This window comes from Oryzias melastigma, linkage group LG2 (assembly GCF_002922805.2).
Source record: "Oryzias melastigma strain HK-1 linkage group LG2, ASM292280v2, whole genome shotgun sequence".
Taxonomy (NCBI): domain Eukaryota; kingdom Metazoa; phylum Chordata; class Actinopteri; order Beloniformes; family Adrianichthyidae; genus Oryzias; species Oryzias melastigma.
The window spans coordinates 12,103,355-12,122,478 of record NC_050513.1 but is presented as its reverse complement, the minus strand read 5'-3'; the positions used below and the strand labels follow the sequence as shown (position 1 = coordinate 12,122,478).

Here is a 19,124-nt window from a genome sequence, read left to right as displayed (position 1 = left end):
GCCAAATCTTAACTAGTTCATTTCTGTAATCTTCATATCTGTTTTAAAACATTTTTAAAAACAGATATATAGCATTACACTTGATAACGCTAGAATGAATGCTGTAGGCTGAATGTGGTCACTAAAGATGCTGAAATTGATAGCTAAAAATGCTGAAGCAAATAGCTGAAAACACTGAAGCTGAAATCTAGCCAAATTAGCCTAAAATACTGTAAAAAAATTAAATTAGACAAAACAGCGAGCATGTAGCTGAAATATTAGCTAAACTCCTAAATACCCTAAAAAACGTAAAAAAAAGAGCCAAAAAATTGGCCAAAACAGCTAGCATGTGGCTGAAATATTAGCTAAACTCTAAAATCCTTAGTAAGTGTCAAAACAGTCAAAAAGCTAACATAAAAACATCTGAATGAGCTACATAACTGGCCAAATTAGTGTAAAAAAAACGTAAAATGAGTAGGTTAGCCAAAACAGCTAGCGTAAAGCAAAATATTAGCTAACCTCAAAATTAGACTAAAAAAATGAAAAAAAAATCCCAAATGAACCAAAAGAGCTAGAATATAGCTAAAATATTAGCTAAACTCTAATTTAGCCTTAAAAACAGAAAAAAAATCCTAAATTAGCCAAAACAGCTTTAAGCTAAACTCTAATTTAGCCTTAAAAACAGAAAAAAAATCCTAAATTAGCCAAAACAGCTTTAAGCTAAACTTTAATTTAGCCTTAAAAACAGAAAAAAAATCCTAAATTAGCCAAAACAGCTTTAAGCTAAAATATTAGCTAAACTCTAATTTAGCCTTAAAAACAGAAAAAAATCCTAAATTAGCCAAAACAGCTTTAAGCTAAAATGTTAGCTTAAACCTAAAATCTTTAGTAACTGCTAAAACAGTAGAAAAAGCTAACATAAAAATAGCTGAATGAGCTAAATAACTGGCCAAATTAGCCTAAAAAACTGGTAAAATGTGTAGTTTAGCCAAAACAGCTAGCAGCTAATCATATCCACAGTGCAATTGCTCCCTCTTTTAAATTTTCTTATTTGCATTTTAATCTCCGCACTATAACTTTATTCTCTTTGTAAATATGTGAATTGTCTAATTTTTCTATCTGTAATGTTGCCGTAACCCTGAAATTTCCCCACCGTGGGACGAATAAAGGACTAACTTATCTTATAAAGCAAAAATATTAGCTAACCTCCAAATTGGCTTAAAAAACTGAGAAAAAAATCCCAAATGAGCCGAAACAGTCATGTAGCTGAAATATTAGCTAAACTCAGAATTAGCCTACAACACTGGAAAAAAACCTAAATTAGCCAAAACAGTTTACCTGTGGCTAAAATATTAGTTAAACCCTAAAATCATTAGTAACTACCAAAACAGTAGAAAAAGCTAACATAAAAAATAGCTGAATGCGCTTAATAACTGTCAAAATTAGCCCCAAAAAATTGGTAAAATGTGTAGTTTAGCCTACACACCTAGCATAAAGCTAAAATATTAGCTAACCTCAAAATTAGCCTAAAAAGCTGAAAGAAAAAAAAATCACTAATCAGCCAAAACAGGTAGAATGTGGCAAAACTATTAACTAATCTCCATATTTGCCTAAAAAACTGAGAAAAAAATCCCAAATGAGCCAAAACAGTCAGCATGTAGGTGAAATATTAGCTAAACTTAAAATTAGCCTACAACACTGAAAAAACCCTAAATTAGCTAAAACAGTTTACCTGTGGCTAAAATACTAGTTAAACCCTAAAATCATTAGTAACTATCAAAAGAGTAGAAAAAGCTAACATAAAAATAGCTGAATGAGCTAAATAACTGGCCAAATTAGCCCCAGAAATTGGTAAAATGTGTAGTTTAGTCATCAAACCAAGCATAAAGCTAAAATATTAGCTAACCTCAAAATTAGCCTAAAAAACTGAAAGAAAAAAATCACTAATCAGCCAAAACAGGTAGCATGTGGCAAAAATATTAGCTAAAATCCAAATTTGCCTAAAAAACGCAAAGAAAAAAATCTTTAATCAGCCAAAACATTTTGTGGCTAAAATATTAGCTAAACCCTAAAATTCTTAGTGACTGGTAAAACAGTCAAAAAGGCTAACATAAAAAGAGCTGAATGAGCTAAACAGCTGAAGAGCCATGGACGTCCAAAAAGACATACGGAAGAAAAATAATAAAGAAATAAACTTTTTAAAAAGTGATTCGCTATTAAACCAATAAATAGTCTATCCTCTCACATCATTGTTCACACTGCTGAAGGGTTGAATAAAAAGTCATATTCTATGTGGGTCTCGATCTGCATTTCTGGTAGCGTGTGGGAGGGCCGAGCAAAATGTCTGATCCGGCCCACGGGCCGTATATAAATTAACCTGAGAGTTTGGAATTCCCCTTTGCCTGCTGGTCACACCGCCGTAGATTGGCATTGAATAATGGCACGACGGCGCTCATCTTTAATATGTTACCTTTAATACGCACCGACTCCCAGCCGGAACACATTAAGACCATTTAGCTCTGCTGTGAACTCACACCGCCTCATTTCCATCACACAGGACGAGAAATGATGCTCGGGAAGCGCTCACGCGACGGACGACCTTTCTCTGAAAAATGACTTCCCCCCTAATTTCATAACGCGCCCCGGCATTTGACGTGGAAGGTGTACTTATGTAGATAATGTGCAGTCTGTCTGTAATTACAGATAAAAGAACATTAAGTTGGACAGATACATGTAAGCTTCTTGATGAAGGTGCCCATTTCAATTAGGGAGCATTAAATGAAACAAAAAACCTTATGGGAGTTTCTCATTGCCAAGACCCAAGGAGAATTAATACACTGCATAGGGCCATTTACCGGGGAGTAATTACCCCCTAATTAGCCATTAGTTATTCGATTACCCTTTTATCAGCTAGTCATGGTCAAAAAAGCAGGAATAGCGGATAAGCCATCACCTTGGTTGGTAACAAATGTAATTAGCTCCCTTCGAGGGAGACGATCTTGTGCATTCAGTGAAGTGAAGGTATTCTCGACTGTTTCCTGAAATGATAGATCGGAGAAAAAGGAATACTCAACTCCGAAACTGTCGCCGGAACTGGAAAAAACGTAAAAAAAAATAGGTATGTAAATGTACTCATTGTTGATGACCTGAATGGCGGCGTGATTGAGATCCGATAAGAAATCAGAAACCGTTCAGTCGGGGGTGATTGGCGCCCATTGTTGGCGCCCGTTGAGAGACGAGCCAAGAAGCGGAGAGTACTCCATGCCCAACTGCTTCTACCATTTATTACACATAATTACATTCTTAAATAAAAACGATTCAACGGACAGTTTCCTTGCATAGAGATATTACAATACCAATTTAAAAAAGGAATTATGAAACAAACCGGTAACAAAAATAAATTTTTTTTTCCTCATTTGTCCATAATAAAGAACATTATTGTACCCCATACATCATCGTAATATACAAATGATAAATTTGAAACACTTTGTACAGAGAAACGGAAAAAAGCAGAAGGACAACAGAGGGGAAAAATGGGGGGATGGGGGGGTCGAAATTGGAGGTGGGGGGAGGATTGGGACATTTTGAGAGGAGTTGAAAGGGGGCCATATCTGAGAAAATGGAGGGTTGGGGGGGTGCTGGTAGAAAAAAAAAGGTGGTTGTGTGTGTCGGGCGAAGGGGGTGTGCGTTTGATTTAAAATTCAGACCTAGTGGAAGCAGAGGTGGTGTCACACATAGTAATGTAGGCTCTCCCCCCTCCCCCATCTCCTCCTTTTCATGAGTCTGACTCCCACCAAGGTGGAAAACAAGTGGAAATATTCCCATCGCGACGCCGTCCGCACAGGAGTCAGTCTCCTCGGACATCCCGATCCACGTGTGAGCGTACAAAAACAGCAAAAAAAACATCAGATATGCAAGTGATTTTTTTTCCTATTTTTTTTTGTACAAAAAAAAAAAAAAAATTCAGAGTGCAAAATACAAACAGACAAGGAACGCACAGGCACAGCAGAATCGACAATCATTCATTAAGATGAACCGAATCCGTAGAGACGACATGAAACAAAACCTTCCCAGGAAACACATTCACATTTCTGAAAGTTTTTGAGCTCCTGGAGAACACATAAAAAAAGAACACTTTTGTTTTTTTATCTCCCAAGAAAAAGTCCGACTAAATCCTAAACTGTCTTGTTGCGTTGTTGTTTTTTTTCTCCTTTTTCCCTCCACTGCTTCAAGTGAAAATGAACATGAAAAAAACGACACATTTAATGTTTCCGTCCAAAAATCCACAACTGTTCTCGACTGATATGGGGGAGACGGGGGGGAGGGGAAGCAAAAAAACAAACAAAAAAAAGCCCAAAAAATAAATAAAAAAAGGACACTCCCGCGTCATGTTCTTCACACATTCATATCAGTTCAGTTTCGACGGGGGGGGAGTGCCTCAACCAAATACTGAAACGCACACGTAGAGCTGCCATCGAGGACGCACAAAGTGAAAACGCTTCTCGTCGTCTTCCAGGTGGAGAATCAGGCCGAGCCCGGAAAAGGAGAGCGGTCCAAGCACGTCCCAATCTCCGGTGTTTGTTGGGCTGATTACTTCTTTTACAGCTTGGATGGCCATCAGAGATATTTGTCATCCTGACAGTAAATCAGCGGTTGATGAAATGCTTCGACTATAACTGTGTTCAAGAATACAGAAGCCAAGTTGGACTCATGCTTGATGGGCCTGGTCACCAGAGGAAGACGCTGCTTTCAATCCAGCTGGTTCGGGTTAGGAGAGATGGGAGTCACTACCAACGTTATGTAATCTTAATCTGGTTGGGTAGGTTTAGGACTACAGACTACAGTCTCTATCTAAGACCTAATTAGTTTTGTGAGATTTCCAAGGTTGGAAATGTCTTTAATTTAGGAATCTAGTCTAGTAGATAAGGGAATGTCTTCAATTTAAGAATCTGGTCTACTTGAGTTGGAATAAGATCTACTGGAATCAAAAGAATCTTTAATTTCGGAATATTGCCTAGCAGATTTGGGAATGTCTTCAATTTAGGCATCTGGTCTACTTGAGTTGGAAGCTGGTCTACTAGAATCGGAAGAGTCTTTAATTTAGGAATCTGGTATATTACATTTGCCAATGTTTTTAATTTTGGAATTTGGTCTTCTAGAGTTGGAATTTGATCTACCAGAACCAGTGGTGCCTTAAATTTAGGATTCTAGTCTATTTGAGTTGGAATCTTCTCTACTAGAATCAGAAGAGTCTTTAATTTTGGAATCTGGTATATTAAATTTGGCAATGTCTTTAATTTAGGGATCTGGTCTACTAGAGTTGGAATCTGGTCTACCAGAACCAGAAGTGTCTTTAATTTCGGAATCTGGTCTATTTTAGTTGGAATCTTCTCTACTAGAATCAGATGACTCTTTAATTTCGGAAGCTGGTATATTAGATTTGGTAATGTTTTTAATATAGGACTCTGGTCTACTAGAATCAGAAGAGTCTTAAATTTAGGAATCTGGTCTACAAAATTTGGAATCGGGTCTACTAGAATCAGATGAGTCTTGATTTTCGGAATCTGGCCTAGTAGATTTGGGAATGTCTTCAATTTAGGAATCTCGTCTACTTGAGTTGGAATCTGGTCTATTAGAATCAGAAGAGTCTTTAATTTTGGAATCTGAACTACTAGAAATGGAATCTGGTCTACCAGAACCAGACATGTCTTTAATTTAGGAATCTGGTCTATTTGAGTTGGAATCTTCTCTACTCGAACCAGAAGAGTCTTTAATTTCGGAAGCTGGTATATTAGATTTGGCAATGTTTTTATTATAGGACTCTGGTCTACTAGAATCAGAAGAGTCTTAAATTTAGGAATCTGGTCTACAAGATTTGGAATCTGGTCTACTAGAGTTGGATTCTGGTCTACTAGAATCGGAAGTGTCTTTATTTTAGGAATTTGGTCTACTAGGGTTGGAATTTGGTCTGCAAAAATTTAGAGGAATCTGGTATATTAGATTTGGCAATGTTTTTAATTTAGGAATCGGGTCTACTAGAATCAGAAAAGTCTTTCATTTAGGAATCTGGTCTACTGGAGTTGGAAGTGTCTTCACTTTAGGAATCTGGCCTACTAGATTTGGGAATGTCTTCAATTCAGGAATCTGGTGTACTAGAATCCAAAGTGTGTTTAATTTAGGAATCTCGAGTATACTAGCACTAGTGTGAAATGTCCTTAATAAAAGAATCTGGTCTACTAGAGTTGGAAATATCTTTAATTTTGTAATCTAGTCTACTAGAATGGAAAATGTATTTGATTTAGGGACCTGGTCTACTATAGTCAGTAATGAGTGTGAATGTTCTTAATGAAGTAATCTGGTTTACTAGAGTTGGAAATGTCTTTCATTTTGAAATCTCCTCAACTAGATTTCAAAATGTCTTTGATTTAGGAACCTTGTCCACTAGAATTGTACTAGTATTGGTACATGTGCTAGTATTGGATAACGATGGGCCTGTGCTAAAAGCGCGTTCATAAACATGATTGGAGTATACGCAGCTTTAAGGTGGATTTGTCCTTCTTACTCTGGTGACAGGGTGGTTTCAATGGAGTGAATATGTCGTTTATGTTAACCAGTCCATGATACAGGATGTTCTTGTAGAGCTGTAGACAAATTGACTGTAGATAGGATTGCATTTGTACAGTAAATTGAAATGGTGATGTCCCTCTGAAAAACAGAAATATCTATTTCTTTCCATATCCTAAAAGCATTAAATGAAAAACAAAACAAAACAAAAAAACATTAAAACACCTTAAAAGTTGTTGTTCACAGATAATTCCATCAAGACCTTTTCAATCAGGTTTCGTCCAAGCTGCCTTTTTGACTTTTGTTCTCTCGAATGTTTGTCTGTGTGACGCTCAAACCGGTTTCTGATATTTGTTCGGTCCGACAACAAAAGTCAGGTCAACTCCAGTTTTCGTGAAGGGTTTGTTTGTTTGTTTGCATGTGGCTTTTTGTGCGAGTGGGTTTCACTGTGCTGCAGTTACATGAGCTGATGGGGCAGTTAGTTATCATCGCTGACTGAGCAGATCTGTCCTCCTACCCCCCTTTCCCCGACCGACACATTTCAGCCACCCACTAGGAAATCTACACTCATGCCGGTCCAGTGAGAACCCACGGACTGTCGAAAGCTCCCAGCTTATGAGTCCAATCATTCGTCTTAGGTGTCGAAACACACAAATGGCGTTTGGTATGATTTCAACGACCATTTTCGGTGTTTTCATGGATCTGGCGACTTGTCCATGAATGCATACATTCATACTGGTTTTCTCTGGTGACCCCCAATTGATTGAATGTGCTTTCCCGTGTGCTTCCAGTATTTTGATGTGTTGATCCGTAAGTCGGCGGGAATGTTCACATTGGAAAGCTTTTGAATGTATCTGTCTGTGTGGGTCAGACCATCTCCGTCCTCAATTGGTGCCAATCACTCTAAAAGGCCAAAGAGATCATTTTTAGGCAACCCGTCTTTATCTTTTTTTTTGCTGCATCGTATTATTTTTTTCCCCAACAAGTTTTTCAAAGTCATCTTTTAAAATACAGCAACTTTTCTTTTTTTTCTTGATAGTGATATTGGTTGTGTTCAGTGTGCTGTCGCAGTTAACTAGCTGCTTTCGTCTTTGTGCGTGTGGTCGTCCACAATCTGTCGAATTTCAGACAGCGGCACATTTTTTACAAAAAGTTTGCAAAAGAGGCAATTGTGCAACCATTTTTTTTTTGACAATTCATAATAGCTAAGATCCCAGAGAGTAAAAGAAAAAAAAAAGTATTCGGAGCTGCCTCGCTTCTCTCAATTCCAGGAGTCTTTCCCGGTTAATCAGTCTCAGTAGATGATGATCGTAAAGTAAGCTAGCCCCCCGGATGACCTCAATCAGTCTCGTCCCGTCTTCCAGTCTTTGACAAATCCATTCTAAAGCTCCGTTCAAACAAAGTAATCAAACCAGAAGGATTTGTAAATGGATCCAATAGGCAGATGCGAGAAAGGTGAGTTGACGGGATGTCATTTTACCGTTTATCCAGGATAGCGTAAAACAAACCCGTCCATGAGCTAACGTTAAGACTAAAACCGACTTGAAGTGTTGTATTAAGAACTTTATAGGAAGAAATCTTCAGTGTTCAAGGAGCTCCTTGTTGGTGGGATTGACTGTACAGCTGGTCCGGTTTAGAGTTCACAGAAGGATTTGCCGCGAAAAATCCGCACTTTAAAGATAGCGCCAATGGTTGCAAAGCCATCAACGTGGAAAATGATAGAGTTGAGATTGGATCAGTTCTGTCTCCGAATAGTTTGTCCGACTTTCCGTCTGTCGCCAGTCCTCTTCCTCGCCGAACTCCTCAAATGTGCCTCTTCATGTGCAGCGCCAAGTGATCCGACCGCGAGAAGCACCTGGGAACAAACAGAGAGGGGGAACAGAGAACAGGCTGTTAGGTCTTCAACAATGCGAGAGGAAGAAGTTTGTTTTGTCGATTGAGCTAAACGTTGCTGTTAGCTAGTGCGCGCCGAGCCACTAATGCACACACAATTAGTAGATGTGTAACTAATTCATAATCAGCATTTTCAGCAGCGGTCCTAATGACTTCAGCTGCCGCATGAATAACTAGAGAGCCTGCAGATGAATCCGTTCAAAGAGAGAAAAAAAGGGGGGTTGGAAGCAGCATGGAAACATACGGACTAAAACGACAGCTAAAGTAGATAAATCAAAGCCCCTAGTCTAAAATCAGGCTTCGGGAATTGCAGGGGTGTTGCTGCACGATGTAAAAAAAATTTTTTTTTCTTTTTTTTCCCAGAGAAGCTTTTAAAAATGTTTGTTTCAAACGAGTATTTGACACGGTAAACGCTCTCAGCTGCGGTTTGTGTGGATTCCTTTCAGATGCAGCTGGTAGTTTTCATTTATTTATTTATTTATTTGTTTTTCCCCCACTTTCCATCGGCGTGTCGAGATCAACGGTGTCTGCGAGTTTTTAACACAACAAGAGCTCCGTTCCCGTGAGAAGTGCTTGCCGACTAAGAGCTTTTGCTTTCTTGGAGATAATTGGGAGTTGTGTGTTTTGGTTATTAGAGTCAAAGAAATGTTCGAAAAGGGGGATGTTTCGGAGTTTAGTAAAGTGGTTAAAGCCGGAAAAAAAAAACTGAGAAAATCACTCGGAATTGCTCAGTATTCTACTGGAAAGAAATGATAAAACTTGTAATTTTGTCTCTGTAAAGTCTTCAGAAAGGGCAAAACTGAGCAGCAGCTGTAGTCATTTTAACCCTTTAACCCCTGGAGCTTCAGCTTCACCGTTGACACTCTTTCAACTAGAGGGTTCTGAAGCACAGAAAAGCAGCCTTGCACAGATATACAACATTTTCCAGTAGGGAAGTGTTCAGGCAATCGACATTAATCAGCTGTTTCTGTCAGTGCAAAAAGGGGTACTTTACATTACATCCGTAAAGCATTCCTAAAGCGTTTGTATATGTTTGTAAAGAATTTGTAAAATGTTAGTTAAGCGTTCGTAAAACAGTTAAGTGTTTGTAAAGTATTTGTAAAGAATTTGATAAGACGTTGTGACGTTTTTGTAGAGTTTGTAAAATTTAAGTGTTTGTAAAGTGTTAGTAAATAGTTTTCTAAGGCAATCTTTAAGAGTTTGAAAAGTGTTTGTAAAGTTTTCATAAAGCTGTTGTTAAGAGTTCGTAACACGTTTGTAAAGTGTTCGTAAAGCGTTTGTAAAGTGTTCGTTAAGTGTTTGTAAAGTTTTTGTAAAGTGCTCGTTAAGCCTTTGTTGAGCATTTGTAAATTGTTCGTAAATTGTTCATTAAGCGTTTGTTTAGAGATTGTAAAGAAGTTGTGATGAGTTTGTAAAGTGTTTGTAAAGTATTAGGAAATAGTTTGTAAAGCAATCATTAAGTGTTTGTAGAGCGTTTGTAAAGCGTTTGTAAAGTGTTTGAAAAGCGTTCGTAAAGTCTTTGTAAAGTGTGCATAAAGTGTTTGTAAAGCGTTCGTAAAGTGTTTGAAAAGCATTCGTAAAGTCTTTGTAAAGTGTTCGTAAAGTGTGCATAAAGTGTTTGTAAAGCGCTCGTAATGTGTTTGTAAAGCGTTTGTAAAGTGTTCGTAAAGTGTTTGTAAAGTTCTCGCTAAGCCTTTGTTGAGCATTTGTAAATCGTTCGTAAATTGTTCATTAAGCTTTCATTAACTATTTGTAAAGTGTTTAAGAGATTAAGAGTTTGTGAAATGTTACTAAAGTGTTTGTAAGCAGTCGTAAGTGTTTGTAAAGCATTTGTTAAGCGTTGGTAAGGTGCTAATAAGTGTTCGTTAAGTGTTCGTAAAATGTTAGTAAAGTGTCTGTAAAGCATTTGTAAAATGTTACGAACAAGTTACGTTTGTAAAGTGTTACAGATTAATGTATAGCTAATATGAAAAATCATATTTTACCAGTTCACAATCATCTAATTTCAATTTATTGCATAAGCAATTGAAGATTTAAGGCTATATACGAGTCATTTAGGCATCCTCGTTATATCGCATTAAAACCACTTCATCATCAAATTAGTTGATACTGGTTTAATCTTTGTAAGATCTATTCAGGATTGTCTGAAAACAAACAAATAGTATCTGTTGGCCCACTCAGGTAAAAATGTACTTTGAGTTATTAATCTGAGAAGGGCGAAGACATTCTGCCTTAAATATTAAACCTAACTATTTCAAATTGTGACCTCAAAAGTCAAAAATTGTTTTTTCTCTGTCTCCGTTTAGATTTAATGGTTGCAGAAATCTGAAAGGACAGACCACTTCTGCATGTGAATTCAAACAATAGATTTTAAACAACCTTTCCTTTTCTTGTATCTGCTGGATGAGACTCCTGAAAGACTGAATGTTTTACAAGAACTCAATTAAAAAGAACACATTTGGACAACTTGATGGTTTGACATTTTTACAGCGTGAACAGCACTAATCCGGACAGCCCAATGGTTGAAAGCCTTAAAACCCTCAAAAAGCTCATACGAGTTGATCGACTGGAGCCGCCGTTGCCGCTAGAACCGTTTTGCAAACACCAAATGCAGGCCAGTGTTTACCCAGTTCTTAATGAGGAAATTGATTTCAGTCTTTTCTAGTCTGAGCTGCAGGGTTGTGATGTATGTGCTGTCGAGCCGGTGTCGTCTATGGCGATCCATAGTTATTTATTTCTTTGTTACTTTCTGGTTACATTCTACAGCTGTCACCCATGAGTCCATTGGATTCAGTTAAGACTTTAAAATCAGCAGTCGTGGTTTTGTTATAATCCGGGAATTTATGAACAAATCTATTTGAATGTTTGAAAGTATTTTAAATTTAAAACCAGTTTTTTATTATCTATTTTCAACGAATAAAAGGATGGATAAGGGTTTTAGCTATCTTTAGGCCTGCCACAAACGATTATTTTATTAGTCGACTAATCACCGATTATTTTTCCAATTAGTCGACTTATCGGGTCATGCACAAAGTGGATGTAAAACACTCACCTTAACCATCATTAGCTTTAAGATAACTAAAAACTATATATATTCACACGAGTATTATCTGCAGCTGAAGATCCTAGTGACGATAACTGAAGATGCTGAAATTGATAGCTGAAATTGCAGAGGCTAATAGCCAGCTAAAATATTAGTTAAATGCCAAATTAGCCTAAAAAACAAAAAAAAAGCCTAAATTAGCCAAAATAGCTAGCAGGTAGCTGAAATATTAGCTAAATTGCAAAACAGCCTAAAAAACTTTAAAAAAAAGCTTAAGTTAACCAAAAAAAGTTAGCATGTAGCTGAAATATTGGCTAAACTCCAAATTAGCCTAAAAAATAAAAAAGCCCAAATTAGACAAAATAGCTAGCTTGTAGCTGCAATATTAGCTAAACTCCAATTAAACCTAAAAAAAATCTAAAATTAGCCAAAAAAAAGCTACCATGGTGCTGAAATATTAGTTAAAATCCACAATTGCCCAAAAAAACAAACAAAAAAACAACAACAAAAAATTAAAATTCGCCAAAACAGCTAGCATGTAGCTGAAATATTAGCTAAACTTCAAATTAGCCTAAAAAAACAAAAAAGCCTAAATTAGACAAAATAGCTAGCACGCAGCTGAAATATTAGCTAAACTCAAGTTAAACCTAAAAAAACCTCTGAAAAAAATTAGCCAAAACAGCTAGCATGGAGCAGAACTTTTAACTAAACTCCAAAATAGTCTTAAAAAATCTTGCTGAAAATTGCCTAAAAATGCCAAAATAGTCCAAGAAGCTAGCATAATGCCAATATAACTTTCAACTTTACTACACTATGACTCCATAAAATATATAGTAACCACTATTCGACTATTAAAATAGTCGTTGACTATTTTAATAGTCGATTAGTTGTTGATTAGTGGACTAATTGTGGCACCCCTACACAAAACTGTTGTTCCAATTTTGCATTTATTAAAAATGTATTGGTTTCTGTAAGACAAACATTGTAGTTTATTGAGCATTTTCTGTAGCTTTATCAATTTAGAGAAGTTAAAGTTTAATATTTTTACTCCTCTGACTGTTGATTCTTGGTTCAGTTGACACCTAGAGTGACAGATCAGGACACATTAGTGAGAGTTTGGCCATTAATGGTGGTGGGCCATCCCTCCTACCGTCACACCTGCATGTGTGTGTCGGTCCATAGACACCAGGGACCGACCCAAACCTCCGGAGACGTTCTGTGTTTGGGTGCACGCGACTGGAGCGGCGTGTGCTCGGTGAGACAGATGGCCAAGTATGAGTCACAACCCGGGGGCCACGGCACCAGCTGGCACACCGTAGATCTGTCTCTCTGTCCCCCCCCTTACACCTCCATCCTCAATCTTTTGCCCCGACTCTCCTGCCTCCCCCTCTTCCTTCATCTCAGCGGGGCGTCTGCGTGTTGGGGCCAGAGGGGCTGAGCGCCATGTGACACATGACAGAGGTGGGCCTAAATTAGGGATGTTTCCGCAGGGGGGGGGTCTGGCAAAAGGGGCGTGGTGGGGGGTTGTCAGGGGATACTGTATTTACAGTCTAGCCAGATGAGTCGTGATGAAGACGCTCCTGATCCATCACATCTTCTATTCATTCCATTTCACATTAAGGCAAAGTACCCCAGGTCCACAGGGACTTCCTTTTTTGTCCTTCCATAATGGAGCGATGCATGATTCAAGAGGTCACATATTCAATATCTCGCCGCTTTGTGACTGATTTCCACGCCACCATTGTTCTTTAAAAGACGAACGTACAGTGGCTTTGTTTGCCGAAGGATGACATCTTTGTCAATTCCCAGCTTCATGAATTAATAAACTGTAAAGACAGACAGTTTAATTAACCCATTTAAGCACACACTGAAGGCTATATTTAAACTTTATTAAAACCAAAATATGGTGACGACATGATTTTTTATTTTTATTTTGTCCTGTTCAACAGCTGAGCAGACAGATAAGAGCTATAGGACTTTCATATTGGACAGATTTTACTGTTATAATTGGGGGTTATGAATCTTCTGACAGACAGGGAGTTTATTTGTATAAACCCCTTTTGTATATGAGGCTAAACTTTATTTATATTCATTATATTTGTAGAATTTTTTGTAATTTTTCTTTTTCTTTTACGATTGATTTTTTTTAATGTTTGGCACATACGTGTTTTGTAAAAAGAAGGTATCTACACAAAACTATCAAATCCAACTCTAACACCTGTTTGATTGCTTTGCATTATGTATGTAAAGCAATCAAACTGACTTAAAAATGTTTGCTTTCAAGGGCAAAATTTAAACTGGATTAAATCCAACACCTGTTGACAATATGAAATAAAAAGAACTTTACTGTTAGAAAAAAAAGTATTGTTCAACTATAGATGACCCAAAATTGACAAACCTATTTGTCAATAAATAAAGAAAATAACGCTGAGAATAATTTGATTTTGGAACATATATATATATATATATATATATATATATATATATATATATATATATATATATATATATACACACACACACAATGTATATATGTATATATGCATAATATATATATAATTATATATTATATATATATTTAAAAAAATTCAAATACTTTATAAAGTTAAGCAACATATGTAGAGCAAAAGCGATTGTATTGAGGAATAAGCCTTCATTTTGTATACCAGTGTATTTTAGTCAATTTCAATAGTAAAAAGGCTTTTATAAACCTGATATTTCCCTAAAAGTGATAAATAAATGATTTATCTTTACAGTAAATTATTAATCTTAATGTTTATGTCAGTGTGTGTGCTTTGGTACTGACAAAAATTGTGTTTAAATAGACACAAAATAAATATTTTAAAAAAAAAGAACTACAGTATTTGATCAGTTTGTCCCTTAATTTGAAGATTACATACAAGACTAAGTGACTTAAAGACAATTTTCTCCAACAGATCTTTCTTAAGTGAATCCTGCCATCAGTTGCTTGATGTTTTCGCGTTCTGATATCTGACCTTTTACAGTCTTTCATGTTCAAACAGAAACACGATAGACTCATTAAGGATTTCAGAAGCAGATCCGATCCTATCTGCTCTTTGAAACCGCGCTCCTCGCTGCAGTCGGCTCGGATTGGGGAGGTCTTGTCTGTTTTGGAAACAGAAGGTGACCTTTGACATGAGACAATTACCACCTTTCAGTGTTTCAAAAGTGTTCATTAGCTCTCAACCTTTGGTTTAGGAAGCCTGTTTTTTGGGGGGGACATCTTGGATCTTCCCCAAATTAAAAACAACATACTTGACCAACTCCACAGCCTAAATAAAGAATTAGTATTAGGGAAATCCATGCGAAATTCTGATTCTAAACTAGCAAAAGTAAAAATGTTAAAACAAGAAATAGCCGGCAGCAGTTTTAACCCTATGCTAGGTTGACACCGCCCTCCGCAACAGTTTCAATGTAAATGCGCGTATAACCCTGTTTCTGGCTTTCGCGTTCATGCGTAGGTACGCTAGTTTTTACGTCCACTTTCCGGCTCTACATACAAAACGTGCGGCTGTTAAACGCAAGTTAAACAAGATTGAACTTTGACCAATCAGGGACTTCGATTTGCTAGCAACGCATGGATGGCGTCCTCTTTTAATTTGAGGAAGTGAAATTTGATCGTGAAGGATAAATGAATAATTACTGACTGAATTGACACTGAAGTCTTTTATGTATTGGAATAGAGCTGTGAAAGTAAACAGCCTGGAGCAAGAGTCGTGAGATTTGTCTGACATTTCGCACTAGCTCAGGAACATGCGGTAGCATCGGGTAGCGACTGACCAGTGTGAACACTATATACTATATACATATATATATATATATATATATATATATATATTGACACAAAATATGTATATATACTATATATATATATACATACATACATATATGTATATACATATATACACATAATATATGTATCTATATATACACTATATATACATTATATATATATATATATATATAGAATATATGCATGTATATATATATATACACTACATATATATATACACACACAATATATGTATGTATATATACACTATATAGATATTTATATATACACACAATTTATGTATATATATATATATATATATATATATATATATATATATATATATATATATATATATATATGAGAAGCTACAACCAGACTTAAAAGCAGAAATATCGTAGAAGAATACACAAATATAAATCCTGGAAGATGCTGACAGTCTGTAGCGAAATAAATGAAAACATTTTAAAACAGGAAATCTGGTTTTACAAAGCAAGTAGAATTTCATATGATGGAAAACCTCAAGAAAGGAAGTGGACTGACAATAGTTTTGCTTGAAAAGCTCACTGAGTTCATCTTGATATTATTGGACTCTGCAGAATCTCATCTTTCATTTAGCTTCAGGCTTTTGTTGGGGGCACGAAACAGCTGCTCACCAGACAGTTTTCTAGGGCATGTTGTCTTTCCCTCTTTTTCTTCTGGACTTTAGAAAAAATAAAAATTATGTTCAAATTTTTTGTTTTTGTTAAATGTCTTCTTTAGCTTAACAGTGGTATACTTTAGGCTCCGCCCATCATTTACATATTTTTCACGCTTATTAAAAAAATATTTTATCATACAATCCATTTTCATTATATTTAATGGTGTTTTATCACCAAAGGAATGTTATAGAAAAATGCTAAGCATGCAGTAATAAATGTCACATTCAAAATTAGCTCAAATGTGAGGATTGCGCCCTATATTTTCTCCATTAGGTTTTCGCAGTTTTATTTTCAGGATTGGGGATTTTTTTTGTCATTTATTTGATAAATATTCACAGCCGTCCTCAGTTAAACTAATCATGCTCCATATGTTTAACTGTCATGTTTTCAGTTCAGAGATGTCAACTCTGCTGTCTGTCACCACTTTTGGTTAAACAACAGTTTATAGTTTTACATGTTTAAGGTTCCCGCCACAACCTTTATCTACATTTTGGATTTCATGTAAATGAACTGAAAGATTGCAGGAAATAGCCAAAGATGGCTACAAATATGCGCTATCTACACTGTGGAAAATAGGCTGGTCCTCAATAATTGAAAACAAAGCTAAGACTGACTTATATACTGTATTTTCTTCAATATATAAACCTTATTTATTTCAAAAACGATAGTCCCTTAGTTATGGATTAATTAAGGTTGCGTCTGGTGATGTCAAAGTGATTTTGAGAGGTACAAATCGCTCTGTCAAAATGCCAAGCTTGTTTTTTTACGAGTTGTAAAGGGATTTGTGAATATTTGAACTCGGCTAACATATAGTATGTTGTCATATTGTTGTTGCGTTCATTTTACGTGTTAATAATGTTTGGAGTTAGCTTAGTCACAGTTACATGGTTTTAGTGGTATAAGTTTGTTTCTTTACAAGTCGGTCAGGTATTATCGTGAATATGCTAACATGGCTAACATGTAGCATGTTGTTTTATTTTTGTTGCGTTTATTTTACGTGTTAATAACAATGTCAGGAGTTGGGAGTAACATTTGCTTTGGTCGTATCAATCTGTTCTTTTATGTGTTGCAAAAAAGGTTGGGAGTATCAGGTATTGTGAATACGCGAACGTGGCTAACAGTTCCAATGTTGCTAGCTTGTAAGGGGTTGCGTTTATCTTATCTGCTAATAACTTTGGGAGTTAGCATAGTCACAGTAAAGTTTGTTTTAGTGGTATCAGTCTTTTCTTTTATGTGTTGCAAACAATGTTGGGAGTATCAAGTATTGTGAATACGCTAACGTGGCTAACGTTACCGATGTAGCTAACTTGTAGCTTGTTAAAAACAAGATCTAGAGTTACTGTGAACGCAGTTAATTTTGACTGACTTATCTTTGACTCTTGTTTATCAAAATACGCCTTATTTATGCATATACTTATACTTACAAAACAATTTATTCACAGCTAATATCTTGCAATGGGAAAATGGATGATCTTGTACCCGCACGTGCTGTGACAATAAAGTTTAATCGAATCAAACCCAGTTCTTGACAGGCTTCATAGACTGCATTTTATTACATTTTAAACGGATATTATGCGGGGTAATAAGAGGCGGTGCCAACTGATTCCTCTCTGCACTTTCTTTTTTTTTTTTTTTTCCATGTAATCGTGTGAGAAGATCAGCTATTAATATGCAGGAGTAGGTCTAATGTGAGCCCCCTTTGGATCATTAGAAGACTGCAACTTAAGCATTTAGCCATCCTGCCAGCACGCTTTCAAACTGGGTCAGGCTCCAGACCAGTTTGGGTGCGTCACCGCCGTCTCGGGCAACTTTTTGCACATCAAGAACTGAAAAGTGAAGTTGGGCGGGAAAACGTATTTTTTTCCACAAACCTGTCACAGTGGTTGCACTTGAAAGGCTTGGCGCCGGTGTGTTTGCGGTAGTGCCTCGTCAGCTCGTCGCTCCTCGCGAATCGCCACTCGCAGCCCTCCCATGAGCACTTGTATGGCTTCTCACCTAGGATGGAGACATTAAAGTAAAACAAAAGTTTGAAGTTAAAAAAAAATCAGGTGTGCAATATACAACTCTGCATTTCGTGTGACATTTTTTTTAGGCACTAAAAAAAGAGAGCAGTGCAATGTTTAACTGGGATGGAGGAGCTCCCACTGGTCTCCGATCTTGCTGAATGTGCAGAAGACGAGTGAGAAGTGGAGCGAAAGAAAAAGCATGGAGGAGGAGAGGGGGGGATTAAAGGCAAGGTGGATGAGAGACTGAGAAGAGGAGGTGAGATGAGTCCAGGAGCGGAGTGAGGATGAGTGCAGGAGAAGTGGATTAAGGCAGAAGAGGCTGCAGATGTGCTGGTGGGGGAGGTGATAATTAGGCTAGTCGCAGCATAGCGGGCGACGTGTCCGGCGAGACGGCCATCACCGCAGTCCCTTCCCAGATGGACTGGCCCTAAAACGTCATGGTTTTATGTATTAAAATTAAAATTAGCCCTGCACAATAAACAGAAAATGTATCGTCATGGCGATTCATTCTATACTATATACATATCGCAAAAAACGGCGTAAATTGCGATAAATTCTTATTATAGTAGCTTGAAGTGTTTAGCTAATCATATAATACAGCCTCTTAGACAATTGACCAATCGGACAAACCCCTTCACATCATTAACCAATTGGATGGAGGCGTTTATGTACCCTCCCCCGACGTAGACATGGGTCATTCGGAGTCTATTTATTATTCTATTGTTTACAGCAATTCTTTTTTTTCTTTCGCCTTTTAGCAAAAATGTATCCTCCAGCACTACTACAAAAACTCAGTAAAACTCATAAACCCCAAGTACCCTGTAAATATGAAAATTAGACATAGTGAACGATTCCCCTCCCCCTCCCTTATGAAAAAAATGACATCACACCAGGAGAAATCCTAAAAAAAATTAATTTAAATGCGACCAAAATATTTCTAAATCATGTAACAAAACCTATGTTTTAGACATCTAAAGGAAATATTGAAACTATTATGGGATGGGTACTGGACCTATAGCTTTGCAGCCATGTTGTGACAAAGTAAGAAATTTGGCAATTTTCCCCAAATATGGTAAAAGAAAACTCAAAGTTTCACTCACGCCCTCAGATTAAGTCTACAAGAGGCTCATTGATCTTTGATCTTG

The 19,124-nt window shown here is 36.8% G+C and overlaps 1 protein-coding gene across 1 annotated transcript in view; it reads right to left on the bottom strand.

Annotated features, from left to right (window-relative positions):
- Nucleotides 1-3,237: 3,237 nt before the first annotated feature.
- The window catches only part of klf7a (Kruppel-like factor 7a), a 69,471-nt gene continuing 53,584 nt past the window's right edge, over nt 3,238-19,124 (bottom strand). The window contains exons 3-4 of the mRNA XM_024288980.2: nt 17,845-17,968; nt 3,238-8,398 (exon numbers count right to left, since the gene is read on the bottom strand). Of these exons, the coding sequence (XP_024144748.1) occupies nt 8,347-8,398; nt 17,845-17,968 (176 nt within the window). The 3' untranslated portion in view covers nt 3,238-8,346. The remainder of the gene's footprint in view (nt 8,399-17,844; nt 17,969-19,124) is intronic.